The sequence below is a fragment of the Leucopleurus acutus genome (assembly GCF_964270905.1).
Source record: "Leucopleurus acutus genome assembly, chromosome: 14".
Lineage (NCBI taxonomy): Eukaryota > Metazoa > Chordata > Mammalia > Artiodactyla > Delphinidae > Leucopleurus > Leucopleurus acutus.
Genome location: NC_139156.1, coordinates 25,426,909 through 25,441,278, shown reverse-complemented (window position 1 = coordinate 25,441,278; position 14,370 = coordinate 25,426,909). Strand labels below are relative to the sequence as shown.

At 44.4% G+C, this 14,370-nt stretch overlaps 1 protein-coding gene across 1 annotated transcript; it reads left to right on the top strand.

The window, feature by feature from the left end:
* Nucleotides 1-510: 510 nt before the first annotated feature.
* INA (internexin neuronal intermediate filament protein alpha) lies at nucleotides 511-11,067 on the top strand (the record flags this gene model as incomplete). The annotated part of the gene is made up of 3 exons (XM_082854617.1): nucleotides 511-1,575; nucleotides 9,168-9,292; nucleotides 10,758-11,067. 3 exons carry the CDS (start codon nucleotides 511-513, stop codon nucleotides 11,065-11,067), a joined length of 1,500 nt encoding a protein of 499 aa, XP_082710743.1.
* Nucleotides 11,068-14,370: the final 3,303 nt, after the last annotated feature.

The following is a 14,370-nucleotide window of genomic DNA, read 5'->3' as shown; positions in this document are numbered from 1 at the left end:
AGGGCCTCACGCTCGGGAGCTCCAAGGTGGCGATGAGCGTACAGCATACCTCCCAGAAAACACTAACCTCCCAGTGGATTAAAGGGGGCAAGGAGGACAGGGTCAAAGGACGCGATGGAGCCGTGTGGTTTCCGGATGGGAAACCCCCATCGTTTAGGCACCCTTCCGCACAAGTCACTTCCAAACCAGATAACTCTCCGGGACGGACGCTTCAGACAGGCGGTGGCTCCTACGCAAATGGCTCTGTCCCCGCGCCCTCGGTCCGTGGCGCGCGCAGCTGCGGTAGTCACTGCGCTTCCCCGCCCCCGCTCCTGGATGCCCCCCCTCCCTCTCTCCGCCAGGCCCGGAGCAGGAGCTCCGCCCACAACGCGCCGCCCCAGGCACCCCCCAACCCTGCCACCCCACGCCTTAAAACCCGGTGCACACCGCTCCGCCGCGTCCCGGTCGGCTCACCTCTCTTCTCCTCGTCAGCTCCAGCGCAGCCGCTCCCCCGGTCCTGGTCCCGGCACCATGAGCTTCGGCTCGGAGCACTACCTGGGCGCCGCCTCCTCCTACCGCAAGGTGTTCGGAGACGGCTCGCGCCTGTCCTCGCGTCTCCCCGGGGCCGGCGGCGCGGGTAGCTTCCGCTCGCAGTCGCTGTCCCGCTGCAATGTGGCCTCCTCGGCTGCCTGCTCCTCGGCCTCGTCGCTCGGCCTGGGCCTGGCCTACCGCCGGTCTCCGGCGTCCGACGGGCTGGACCTGAGTCAGGCGGCGGCGCGCACCAACGAGTACAAGATCATCCGCACTAACGAGAAGGAGCAGCTTCAGGGCCTCAACGACCGCTTCGCCATGTTCATCGAGAAGGTGCACCAGCTGGAGACGCAGAACCGCGCGCTCGAGGCCGAGCTGGCCGCGCTGCGGCAGCGCCACGCCGAGCCGTCGCGCCTCGGAGAGCTCTTCCAGCGCGAGCTGCGCGAGCTGCGCGCGCAGCTGGAGGAGGCGAGCTCGGCGCGCGCGCAAGCCCTGCTGGAGCGCGACGGGCTGGCGGAGGAGGTGCAGCGGCTACGGGCACGCTGCGAGGAGGAGAGCCGAGGGCGCGAAGGGGCCGAGCGCGCCCTGAAGGCGCAGCAGCGCGACGTGGACGGCGCCACGCTGGCCCGCCTGGATCTGGAGAAGAAGGTGGAGTCGCTGCTGGACGAGCTGGCCTTCGTGCGCCAGGTGCACGACGAGGAGGTGGCCGAGCTACTGGCCACGCTGCAGGCGTCGTCGCAGGCCGCGGCCGAGGTGGACGTGGCTGTGTCTAAACCAGACCTGACTTCGGCGCTGAGGGAGATCCGCGCCCAGTATGAGTCCCTGGCCGCCAAGAACCTGCAGTCAGCTGAGGAGTGGTACAAGTCCAAGTTTGCCAACCTGAACGAGCAGGCGGCGCGCAGCACCGAGGCCATCCGGGCCAGCCGCGAGGAGATTCACGAGTACCGGCGCCAGCTGCAGGCACGCACCATCGAGATCGAGGGGCTGCGCGGGGCCAACGAGTCCTTGGAGAGGCAGATCCTGGAACTGGAGGAGCGTCACAGTGCCGAGGTGGCCAGCTACCAGGTAAAGGTTGGAACGCTGCGTAGGGAGGGGAGTCCTGTTCTCTCCCGCGCATACTTCCCGCACAGTTGGGGCTCTAGAAACCAAGGAGAGGATAAGGGAGGGGACAGAAAGAGCCCCGCCTGGAGGCATTAGCAAACAAAAAGCCCTGGAGCCTCTCTCGCTAATTTTAGGGGCCTGGACGCCCTCTTTCCCTGCCCCTCACTTAACGTCCCTATCCAAGCCCTTCTAACAAAGAAGCCCTCAAGCTTCTGTTCTTCGGAGTCTTAAAATCTACCTCATGCCTCCCTGTCAGCAAGTGGCATAAACACGCTGGCGACCTGAAGAACAACACCCACCCAAAGTAGGAGTGAGCCCAACGGGGGTGGGTCACAGCCTCTCCATGGCTGGTGGTGCTGTTTCCGCTGTCTGGCTTGTTTGATTGACTTTGAAAGGCTTTCTGTGCGCCCTGGAAATAGTCCTGCCCTTGGGTTGGGGGAAGAATGAGGGACTAAACTGGGAAGGGTTCTATCCCATTGTCTTGACTTTTGCCCTCAAAGGAGTAGAGATTGGGAACCAACAAGATGAGTGATTGGGCTAGTAATAACCGCTCTGCTCTGTCCTCCCCCAACACATATACACGGTTCCCTCCTCCACGGAGTAATGTTACTACTTCCTATAGAAAGCTTTGCAGCCGTCAGCAAATGAGAGTGGTCGGTCGCTGTCCTCGGTGCTGATCTCTCGTTCTTCCCATCTCAGAATTTCCCTCTTGTCTCATGTCCCAGTTATGAGTCTCTAGGCAATTAACTGCTTTGATTTTTTTTTTTCTTCTGCAACACCAACACATCAGTCTTGGCTACCTGCAATCAAAAAGGTCACCTCGTGGACAGCATCAATTTTCACTTTCATGGATGGCTTAGCACTTAACAAAAACCACTTAATCTGCTCAGCAGCAGTGAAGTCCCACTCGAACATGCCCATTTCCTTAACATTCTTCCATCCTAAGTGCATGTGATAAATCACAGAGATGGGTTCATCTTTGTTATAGGTCACTTATTTTGTTTCCGTCTTTGCCTGTCCTCTAAGCCCCTGTGAAGGTATCGATCGGCTCGTTCCTCCTTTTCTCTACAAACAAAGGCCACTGCCTCTTCAGTTTTACCACATAGAACATTCTGGGCTTATGACCACAAAGGACACAGAGGCAGGAGGAAAGTGTAGAAAAGAATCTAAATAGTGTGGTTCTGTTTCAAGGTGCAATAAAAATTCCATGGGATAGAATGCTAATAATTCGGAAACTTGCAATAATTCATTCTAGCCAAGATCAAAGTTTACATTTGATAAAATTAATGGGGTTTGGGAACATTAATAAAATACAATCAAGAAAGGAGTGAAACCTCAAAATGCTATTTGAGTCTGGAGCTACTGATGTGCAGTATTTGCTGTTCATTATAAACTACTCCCTTTGATAAAGGAAGGAAGCTTGCTTAGACCATTTGTTTTGGTGTTTGGAATTACAGTAATATTCAAATACTTCTATTCCACTTCAATATCTGTAACTTGAACTTTTCACTATGTGGCCTAGGTCCCAGATGGCCTGAACTAATCACATTTAGTTAATTGAGACTTCATGTTTTCTTCTAGAAGCTTCAAAGGATGAGTTAGGTGGTCTTCTGGAGGGCTAGCCCAGTATTTCTCTAAAAAGGATAACTTACCCACAACCTTCATCTGAATTGGGCTTTGCCATGTCCTCTGTTTGCTCATTATAGCCCCTGTATTCTGAGAGGTAGTGACAGTATTGTCTGGCTTGTTTTGTTTGCTTTAAAAGGCTTTCAGTGTTAGACAGTAGTAGGGTCATGGAGATGTAGTCTGCAGAAAACAAAACACACCAGAAACTGCAGCCTCTGCAGCTCTGCAGTGCTGCCCCCGTCAGATTTAGCCTCAGAGCCTCAGTGGACCTGCTTTGAATGGAAGAGAAGATCAGACAACATATATACATATATATATATATATGTATATATGTATATATATGTGTGTGTGTGTGTGTGTGTGTGTGTGTGTGTATCCTACCTACCTCTTAGGACCTAAGGCTGAGGTGGGGCTCACATCTTCACCTAGGGATCCTGAAGTCCTGAAGCCACAAGGGAGTCATCGGGCTATTCTCTGTAGCAGTCTTAGCAGTGCTGACTGAGATGAAAAGCCTCCTCCACAGTGAGATTCAGCCATTGTTTTCTTGCCCTCTAACCCCCTCCCCCTCCCCTTTCACTGCAGTAATGGAGGCTGTTCTTTCTTCTGCTTCAGAGATTAGTGGTAGGCTCATCTTCTTTTGCAAGTTTGCCACCCTCTTAGAGGCAGAGGAGGGCCCCATTAAAGTCACATTTTCCCTGCTCCTGAGAGCTAACAGCCTATTTGAGGAAAGAAAGCGTATCACACTTTTGAAAGGGTGATGAATGATTCAAGGTGACATAGTAAGTATACAGTGGTGTATGAGAGAGCCTGAATCAGGTAACAGGAAAAATTATGAGGAGTTAGGGCTGTTGTCCTCAGAAGCCAAACAGAGCCACCCTCTTTAGCTGAAGGTTTTCCATTTCTGACACAGGGTGATTCTGGTTCCTGCATAGCTGCTTCACCACCATTAGAGTCCTTGCTCTGCCAAAGATGTCGAAGGACATTTTTGCAGGGTACTGGGGGCCCTGGCCCTATACTGTGGTCAGTCTTGGAAAGCTGAAGCTTTCCTTGAAAGACCTTGCTGAACAATCAAGATCACACCATTAGTTAATGCTCTCCAGGGAGATGAGCCAAGTCTGCCCTCTTCTCTCCAGTATGAGATTGGAATGCAGCCTAATTAAATAGGAGGAAGGGGCTGGCCCCTTGGAGATTGGGGGTGGCAGTGGCTGAGTAAAAATCTATAGCTTGATAGATCCATTTCTGAAATTAGAATTCAAGAAAAAAGCTTCATTTGGTCCCTCTCTCTCTTTTTTTTTTTTTTCCAACTCATCCATGTGCTTTTTGCTTTCTTTTGTTCTGTTTTTGCCCCCTGTACCTCACTGTATTATTGTCACCTGGGCCATCCTGATAGAGCCTTTACAGAAAAAAAAAAAACTAGTGGTTCCTAAACCCATTGACCCACCAAGGTTACTTGGGCGCTTAACAGAAAGATTCTCAGGCCCACTCCCAAAGATATGGATTCAGCAGTTTGCAGGTGGGGCCCAGGAATACGCAATTTCGATAAAAGCACCGTCATTCCTCAGACTGATTTGGGTGTGCATTGACTTAAACCACATTTCCCAGTGTAAACCAGCCTATAGAAATACATATAATGCAACATTTTAAAGTATGGTAGGAAATAAAAATATGGGATGAAGCAAAGATAGGAGTGAGAAAAGGCAGCACAGTGACCTGTGAGTGTACCATATGTAGAAATCCTCTCTCCCCACCTTCATTTACCAGGCAGAGCAGTAATTCTGAACAGCCTCTTTCAATCAGTGAGTGCCGCACTCATTACTGCTCACCTGGCTGAGGGCCCCTCAGAGTGATGAAACCCACAGTTGTTCCTATGCTCCACTGCAGATGCTAGTGTGGCCAGTTCTCTCTCTTTACTCCCAGCCCGCATCCTTCCTTCCGGCCCTGAGGAAGATGCTCAGCACTTGGTTTAGCCATTCCAGGAGAGACCCCCGCTGGAGCTGGGAGTGCCTCTCTCCCACTCCCTCAGGCTAATCCAGCAGTAGCTGCGTGGTTGGGGGAGGGGGCAGCCTGCAGCGCTCTGCTCACATTTCGAGCTGGAGGCCATCTTTGGCAGGGCTTTTGAAGGGCAATGCAAGACAGCCTGGTGTGGGGAAGAGAGTGCAAACAAGAGACTGGACACTGAGGAGCAGTGGTCAGCAGTCAGCACAGTTCCTTCTAACAGGAGCAAAGTCGTGCTTTCTGTCTACACTGATCCATAAAATAGACATGTGAAATGTGTAACAGAAAAATTTAAGGAAATTTCATCTATCTGGAACTCAGGTCCCCAACAACCTCTCATTCAGAAAACACAGCTGTGAAACAAAAATAATTTTTTTAAAAAGGACCTAATTAACCTGCTGATGTGACAAAATGTCTATCTCTAAATCACATATTGGGAAGTTGGCCCTTTTGCTGCTCCCAGCCTGTTTATTGTTAACTTTACATGATTCTAAAGTACTTTGCTATTTGGATTTCAAGCCTGCAGCAAGATAAAGAAGAGGAGCCACTGGAGTCAGGCATTGTCAAGAATGAGTAGAAACAGATCAGTTAAACTTTCAGGACAAAGAAAACCAATACGTAGCAAACACTAACTCAAACACTGCTGTATGAATTGGGAGATTGGGATTGACATATATACACTAATATATATATAATAGATAACTAATAAGAACCTGCTGTATAAAAAATAATAAAATTTTTAAAAATTACAAAAAATACTGCTCTAAGGGGCCATTTAGGATAGAAATAAACAGTCTGATATATCTTAGTTGACCTAAAAATCACATCACAGTATTATAGAAAAATAATTGATCATTATCTTAATCCTTAGTTGCTGAGAAAGATTGCATTGTGTTTAGTGTCCTAGGTAAGAGTACTACAAACCACTTTAGAAAGGTTTTTATTTAAAATTGTGATTTTTAAAAACTCTGTTACGGAGATGTACATCTTCGTGAAAAACAAACAAAAAATAATAACGTGGTGCTTTAAGGGGTTTGCCTCCAACTCTCCAACATTAAAATTTTATTTTACGTTGCCTTCCTTAGTTATCTAAAGGGTTGTAGGGAGGGCTCGTGATTAATTTGTCTATATCATTATAAGGGTAGAGAGTTAACAAGGGTAGAGATATTAACAATATTAAAAATCACTAACATTTATTGAGCATTCCTAGGTGCCAAATGCTGTTCTAATGCCTATTATCTAATTTAACAGATAATGGATTCATCACATAATAATGTGAGGTGCATTAAATTGGCATCCTAACTTGAGGATCTCAGAACACCTCAGAAAAGAATAAACACTGTAATTTCCCATATACAGAAATGGAAGTTTCAAAGAAACTAAAATATAGAAAACTGACTGAGGTATGTTAGATGTTTGTGGCAGGGCAAGAAATGCAACCCAAAGATCCTGATGAAATCCTCTTTTTTTCCTCGTATAACATTTCTCTTGCTCCTTTGCATAATGAGTATACTCCCTCCCCTTTCTCCTTTTTCCTTCACCCTAGATGCTTTTCCCCCTTACCACAATAATATTGATTCTCTTACCTCTAATGCGTCACTAGCAGACTTGCTTGTAGGCTAGTTTAACCTCAAATATAGCAACCATCCAGTAAAATTTCTTGGTAAAAATCCTTTTAAACTCTCATGATCTCTTAACACACTTTGGAATATTTTCATCACTGTCCAGTGTATTATGTATTTTCCCCACTGCTTATCATCCCTTGCTCTGTACCCATCAGTTAATTGAGTTTCTTCTTTGTGGTATTCCTGTCAATATTTATAGAACAGGTAGGTGGTATGAATTTTTGTTCTTTCTGCATATTCTCTTGATTTGGAAGTTTGTACCCCCAATGTGTCAGCCCTGCCTTTCACCATTGCTTCAACATCCCCACAAGGGAAGTTCAAAGGTTCCTCAGCTCTTACTTTCTTGAGGTTTCTGATATTTTTATCTGCATCACTACTTCATAAAAATAACTCTCAGTCATTGTGCTCTTCATGTTGACAGAGTTGCAACTGAATTATATAAATTATTTGCTCAGAATAAGAAAATAAATGCTTATGTAGCATCATTCATTCATTCAACAGTCCTTCATTGAGCATCTACAGTGTGCATTGTGCTAGGCTGTGGGCTTCCAGAGGTGAACTAGACAGAAGGGGTCCAGGTTTCCATGTAAATTACATCCTGGTTCAATTGTTCTCTAATAGTGATTCACCCTCCCAGGGACATTTAGCAGTGTCTGGAGACATTGTTGATTTTCACAACTGGGAGGCAGGGCACGTGCTACTGGCATCTAGTGGATAGAGGTCAGGGATGCTGCTAAAAATCCTACGTTCATAGGACAGCCCCCCACAACAAGGAATTACCCAGATAATGATAAGAGCTAAAAAGCAGAGTGGGGACTTCCCTGGTGGTGCAGTGGTTAAGAATCTGCCTGCCAATGCAGGGGACACGGGTTAGATCCCTGGTCCGGGAAGATCCCACATGCCGCAGAACAACTAAGCCCGTGCGCCACAACTACCGAGCCTGCGCTCTAGAGCCCGCGAGCCACACCTACTGAGCCCGCGTGCTGCAACTACTGAAGCCCACGCGCCTAGAGCCGGCGCTCCGCAACAAGAGAAGCCACCGCAATGAGAAGCCCACACACTGCAACGAAGAGCAGCCCCCGCTCGCCGCAACTAGAGAAAGCCCGCGCGCAGCAACGAAGACCCAACGCAGCCAAAAATAAATAAATAAATCTATTTTTTAAATATAATAAATAAATAAAAATCAGAGTGGCCAGTTTCAAGTGGGGGCTTTTTTCTAAGTTGTCTTCCCACTGGAGGTGCCTTTTTCTAATTTACACAAAGTTCCTTCATGGGCCAGCAGCTGCCCTGCTTTAAGGTAAAATCACGTGCTAGATCGGTGTGGAAAGGGTACTTACACTGGATGCTGAGGAAGACCTGTCTTAGTAGAGGGCATTTGAACTGAATCTAGTATGCCATGATGTCAGGCATGTGAAGACCCACCACAGAGCATTCCAAACAGAGGAAATAGCTAGCCTAAAGGGCCTGGGATAGCAATGAACTTGGTAAGTTTAAGGAGCAAAAGAGAAGGCCAGGGTAGCTGAAACACATTGAGCAAGGGGAAAAGTAGAGGCCATGCGGAGGAGTTTGGACTTAATTCCAAAGCTGTTGGAGGGTTTTAGGAAGATGAGCAATGGGATCTACTGTGTTTTTAAAAGATCCTCTGGTTTCTCAAGAATCACAGATTTAAAGCTATTTTTCTTCTGTGCCTGGGTTTGCACCTGGAGGAACTTAAAGCAAAAGTATTATATGAACTTAGTTTCCTTTTAAAAAAATATTATAATTTCAATCTGCCATTTGGATTAAAAAAAAATTCCTTGGAGTGTTTATGCTTCCTCCTATCTGTCATGAAAATGCTTTCAGTAAAGTGATTGAGTAGCAGACTTCCAGGAAACCATCAAAACAAATGGAGGCAGAGAAGACTTGCCATCCCCTCTGTGCTGTCCACAGTTGGAATTTTCTGAATCTAAGCTCCTAACCTGAGCCTTTGGTTTGGGAAAGTACATGTAACAACTGAGTGATTCAGCAGTAATACAACAAGCAAGGGAGGGACGGTAAGTAAGTAAAACATAAATATTTCCCCAGTATTCAGTTTAGAACCATGTGCTCCGTGGTAGAAATGTATCCAAATCTCCTGGGGACCTTTATGAAAAAATGCAGATGCTGGGACCCCACCCTAGAACAAATGAATCAGAATCTGGGCTGGGGGACAGGTCTGGATTTTTAATGTGCAGGCAGGGTTGAGAATCCTTGCTTTCTCAATCTCAGTCTCAGTCTCCATGAATGCCAGCTGCTTTGGCCTAAGTATGTTGGACATGTCTTGCTTTTCAGGATAACATTGGGCAGCTGGAGAATGATCTGAGGAACACCAAGAGTGAGATGGCCCGTCACCTTCGGGAGTACCAGGACTTGCTCAATGTCAAAATGGCTCTTGACATTGAGATAGCAGCTTACAGGTATGACACAGGGCATGTTCACCCAAGCAGATCCCATCACCTGGGGCATCTCTACCCAAATAAGTGGTTTTAGTCTCTCTGATTTCTGATGGGTGAGGGGGGGGGGTTAAGGAAAGGCATCACGGGCTCCTTCCAGGTGAGCTGACCCTTATGCCCCTCGACTTGGTTATATCCCAGCTCCACCTTACTAGGCCTGGAGTAGTCTACCTACCTCTGCAAGGATTTAAGGGGATAATGTGAGTGCACAGAGGTTGAAATAAAATCCATCAGACTCTAACTTTAAAAATAAGGTTCATGTAACATAGAAAGTCCCAACAGGTGAGGTATCCCCCTGGATTCCTACTCAAGCAATATGTAAGTGAACATTTACCTCTAAAAAAAATAAATACAGGGTGGAGGTGGTGGGGGTGTGATGAATTGGGAGATTGGGATTGACATGTATACACTAATATGTATAAAATAGATAACTAATAAGAACCTGCTGTATAAATAAAATAAAATTCAAAATAAATAAATAACAGCAGCTACTATTTTTTGAATGACTACTGCGTGCCAGGCACTATATTAGATACTGCATATAAATTATCTAGGTATCAAGTCATATTATTCCCATTTTTTCAGATGAGAAAACTTGAACCACAGACTGTGCAACATGCTCAAAGTCACAGTGCTGGTAACGGAAGAGCTCAAACTCAGCCCCAGATCTGTCCGAAAATTTTTTCTTTTTTTCCTTACACTATGTATACTACTTCAAAAGAAAGCTCCAAGAGGAGTTGATAGTGTTTTGAGTTTCTGATTTAAAAAAAAATGATAAAAATTATTAGAGTTATGAGAAAAAAAGGTATTGGGGCCATGCTTTTATGATGCTATTTAAGCCGGGCTGGGAAAAAGCTTGGTATCTGAAACAGTTTAATTCACTGGTTTCTGTTATTGCTGATTCCATTTCCTTTGTACCCCTACACGTTGAAAAAAATACAAATCTCAAGTTCAGGCTGATTAGGCAATTCCTTTGTGGACTTCTTACCTTCTTATCCCTGTTGCACTTAAGGTGTTAATTAGTAAAATAAATTACTTCTCCTTAGAGCTTTGTAGACTCTAAGTGCCAAAAATGGGTGTGATGAAACCAAGGGGAGTTGTAGTGTTTTTTTAAATGTATTTGCGAATAGGATAGGTTTCCCCTTGACAGTGCTTTAAACGCAGTTTGTGCTAAAGATTTGTGAGTGTGTGTGTGTGTGTGTGTGTGTGTGTGTGTGTGTGTGTGTGAGTGTGTGTTTGAGTGTGTGTGTGCATGTGCCGGATAAAGTCCAGGTCTTTGAGCCTTGAAATTCAATATTTATTGGCCTCAATCTCATGAAGAAACTGCGAAATCTTTCTAATCTTTCTAAAATGAATAGAGGCTGGAGGGTTAAATTCTTTAAAAGTTTCAAATTGACTTCCTGAGAGTTTTTCTCTGTTGGATTTACAGGAAACTGCTGGAAGGCGAAGAGACACGTTTTAGCACCAGTGGATTAAGCATTTCAGGGCTGAATCCACTTCCCAATCCAAGCTATCTGCTCCCTCCTAGAATCCTCAGTTCTACCACCTCCAAAGTCTCATCCACTGGGCTGTCTCTTAAGAAAGAGGAGGAGGAAGAGGAGGCTTCTAAGGTAGCCACGAAGAAAACCTCCCAGATAGGGGAAAGTTTTGAAGAAATATTGGAGGAGACAGTGATATCTGCTAAGAAAACCGAGAAATCAAATATAGAAGAAAGCACCATTTCAAGCCAAAAAATATAATTCTGTTGCTTGAAAAAAGTTAATGCTTAAGAGGGGATAATATGCATTTGACTTGTTAAACAGCCTATTCCTGATCCAAAACACCTGTCGCCACTATACAATGTTTTCAAGGCTTCAGTCTCATATTTAGCATTGAATACTTACTTTCTCTAATAAGAAAACCACACCTTAGATTGGAGCAAACCACAGTCCTAGAGCAATCACAGAGGAGTTATCTAAGAATGCAGCTTTCTCACCTAAACCTTAGGCTTCACAGCAATAGATGATTCAGGTACAGAGGAAGTACAAACTAAGGTACTAAATCTGTGATCATCATCATTTTGCTGTGAATTGAAATTAAAACCTCTATTCACTCACCATACCCAGCCATTACCCAGCTATTTAATCTCACTCTAGATACCTAAAACATAAGGTCACTGCCAAAGATAAACCCACGGTCCACACCTGACACCACTCTGATAGAACTGTTTCACAAATGATAGGTGTTTGTTTAATGGATTCTTTCCCTCCCATCCCCCCTCAATTCCATATATCCTTTTCTTCCATTCAGAAGAAAAAAAAAAAGGCTAGTGTAGTATTTATCCCTTTGAAATACATTTCGGTTCTCAAAAGAACTTACCCCCTTTAGCTCTCTCTGCTCAATAGGTAGAATTAGATGCATGCTGACCATTTCTGTGATTTGTGTAGTGACTTCTCCCTGTCCATTTCATGTCCTTCTATTGCTATAGTTTAAAAGAAATGGCAGTGATAAGTTTTATGGGTTGCCCCCAACAAATAAAATATTGAAAAAAGTCCCTAGATTTTAGGCTTTTAGCTTATTCAAATCCACTTAATCAGGAAAAAGGAATACTTTATTGAGTGTAGCTTTTCACCTTAACTTTAGAAGCACAGTCATAGTTAATCCCAAACTGTGATTAAGCTGACCTTAGATTTAGTAGTATAAGCTAGAAGAGGTATTTGTATGAAGGGGAAAAGCCAAGGTCTCATTTATCTGTGGCAATTCATTTGTGGTGATAGAGAATTAGCTGTTTCATGCCTTTACCCTTAGACAGAATCCACATATTCCCCTTCCCACTAGTCTAGGTCCTAAGGAGGCCTTGGTTTCACTCTTACGCCTTTTAAGAGTGCTAAGTATAGATTATGTTATCACCAGGACACAATGCTCCTGCCCAAAAGTAAAAGAAGACACTTCTGGTCAATCAACACCACCAGCGAATACAAAAAAGAAATATTTCTCTTTTCTAAAAGAGTCTTGCCCAAACAGTTTTCCCACTGCTGCAAGGTTAGTGGGGTCTCCCTTCTCTGCTGGAGACGAAGAGATACTCAGACCAGAGAAGAGGCACACATGCTCCTACTCACATGCTAGGAAGTAGATTCTGGAGAGTTCAGTTTTCATCTGCCCAGCTGTGTAGCAGCTGCATTGCCCAGTCTTCCATGTGTGCCAAGTTTGATGCAGAATTAATTCTCTGTTGGAGTCACTTCCACCAGATCTAAAGAGTTCCTATATCTCTGTCACACATCTCCATTAGGAACTCTGTGGTGAAAAGGACATGATGCTTTTACTGAACTTTCTTATCCTAGCACATGCTTCAGTCGTTCACGGAACTTGAAAGAATACTTTTCGCTTCTTCCTTTCCCTTACTCCACCCCATCTTTACTCCCCACACTTACTGTAAAATGTTAGTAAAATGAGAATTAAAAGTCACATGAATCCCACCAACATAACTTGTGTTTCGTGGTTTTTGCTGCTTTAACTGAGAGATGCACTGTTTTGGTTCAATGAGACAGGTGTACCCCCAAGTCATTCATAAACCATATGTTGTCTGTTTCCTGCATCCACATTTAGTTTCATTTAATGTTCTTTTGTTTGTTTGTTTTTTCCCTGCCAAGGCCTTCAGGCAGTCTGCAGACTGTCTGGTCTGAAACACATAATGCACTAAGTGGACAGTTCATGGCAGGAAGTGGGGAAATCAAATCAATCAAATGATGAAAGTATATTCTGTACCTGGATAATAATTTTTTTTGAATTTTATATTTTTTTAAACAGCAGGTTATTAGTTATCTATTTTATGCATATTAGTATATACATGTCAATCCCAATCTCCCAGTTCATCCCACCACCACCACCACCCCCCGCTTTTCCCCTTGGTGTCCATACATTTGTTCTCTACATGTCTCTATTTCTGCCTTGCAAACCGGTTCATCTGTAGCATTTTTCTAGATTCCTCATATATACGTTAATATACAATATTTGTTTTTCTCTTTCTGACTTACTTCACTCTGTATGACAGTCTCTAAGTCCATCCACATCTCTACAAGTGACCTAATTTCGTTCCTTTTTATGGCTGAGTAATATTCCACTATGTATGTACCACATCTTCTTTATACATTTGTCTGTTGATGGGCATTTAGGTGGCTTCCATGACCTGGCTATTGTAAATATTGCTGCAATGAACATTGGGGTGCATGTGTCTTTTTGAATTATGGTTTTCTCTGGGCATATGCCCAGTAGTGGGATTGCTGGGTCATATGGTAATTCTATTTTTAGTTTTTTAAGCAACTTCCATACTGTTCTCCAGAGTGGCTGTATCAATTTACATTCTCACCAACAGTGCAAGAGGGTTCTCTCTTCTCCACACCCTCTCCAGCATTTGTTGTTTGTAGATTTGCTGATGATGCCATTCTAACTGGTGTGAAGTGATACCTCACTGTAGTTTTGATTTGCATTTCTCTAATAATTAGTGATGTTGAGTGGCTTTTCATGTGCTTCTTTGCCATCTGTATGTCTTCTTTGGAGAAATGTCTATTTACGTCTTCTGCCCATTTTCTGACTGGGTTGTTTTTTTAATATTGAGCTGCATGACCTGTTTATATATTTTGGAAATTAATCCTTTGTCCGTTGATTCATTTGCAAATATTTTCTCCCATTCTGAGGGTTGTCTTTTCAGCTTGTTTATAGTTTCCTTTGCTGTGCAAAAGCTTTTAAGTTTCATTAGGTCCCATTTGTTTATTTTTGTTTTTATTTCCATTACTCTAGGAGGTGTGTCCAAAAAAGATCTTACTGTGATTTGTGTCAAAGAGTGTTCTTCCTATGTTTTCCTCTAAGAGTTTTATAGTGTCTGGTCTTACATTTAGGTCTCTAATCCATTTTGAGTTTGTTTTTGTGTATGGTGTTAGGGAGTGTTCTAATGCCATTCTTTTACATGTAGCTGTCCAGTTTTCCCAGCACCACTTATTGAGGAGACTGTCTTTTCTCCATAGTATATCCTTGCCTCCTTTGTCATAGATTAGTTGACCATAGGT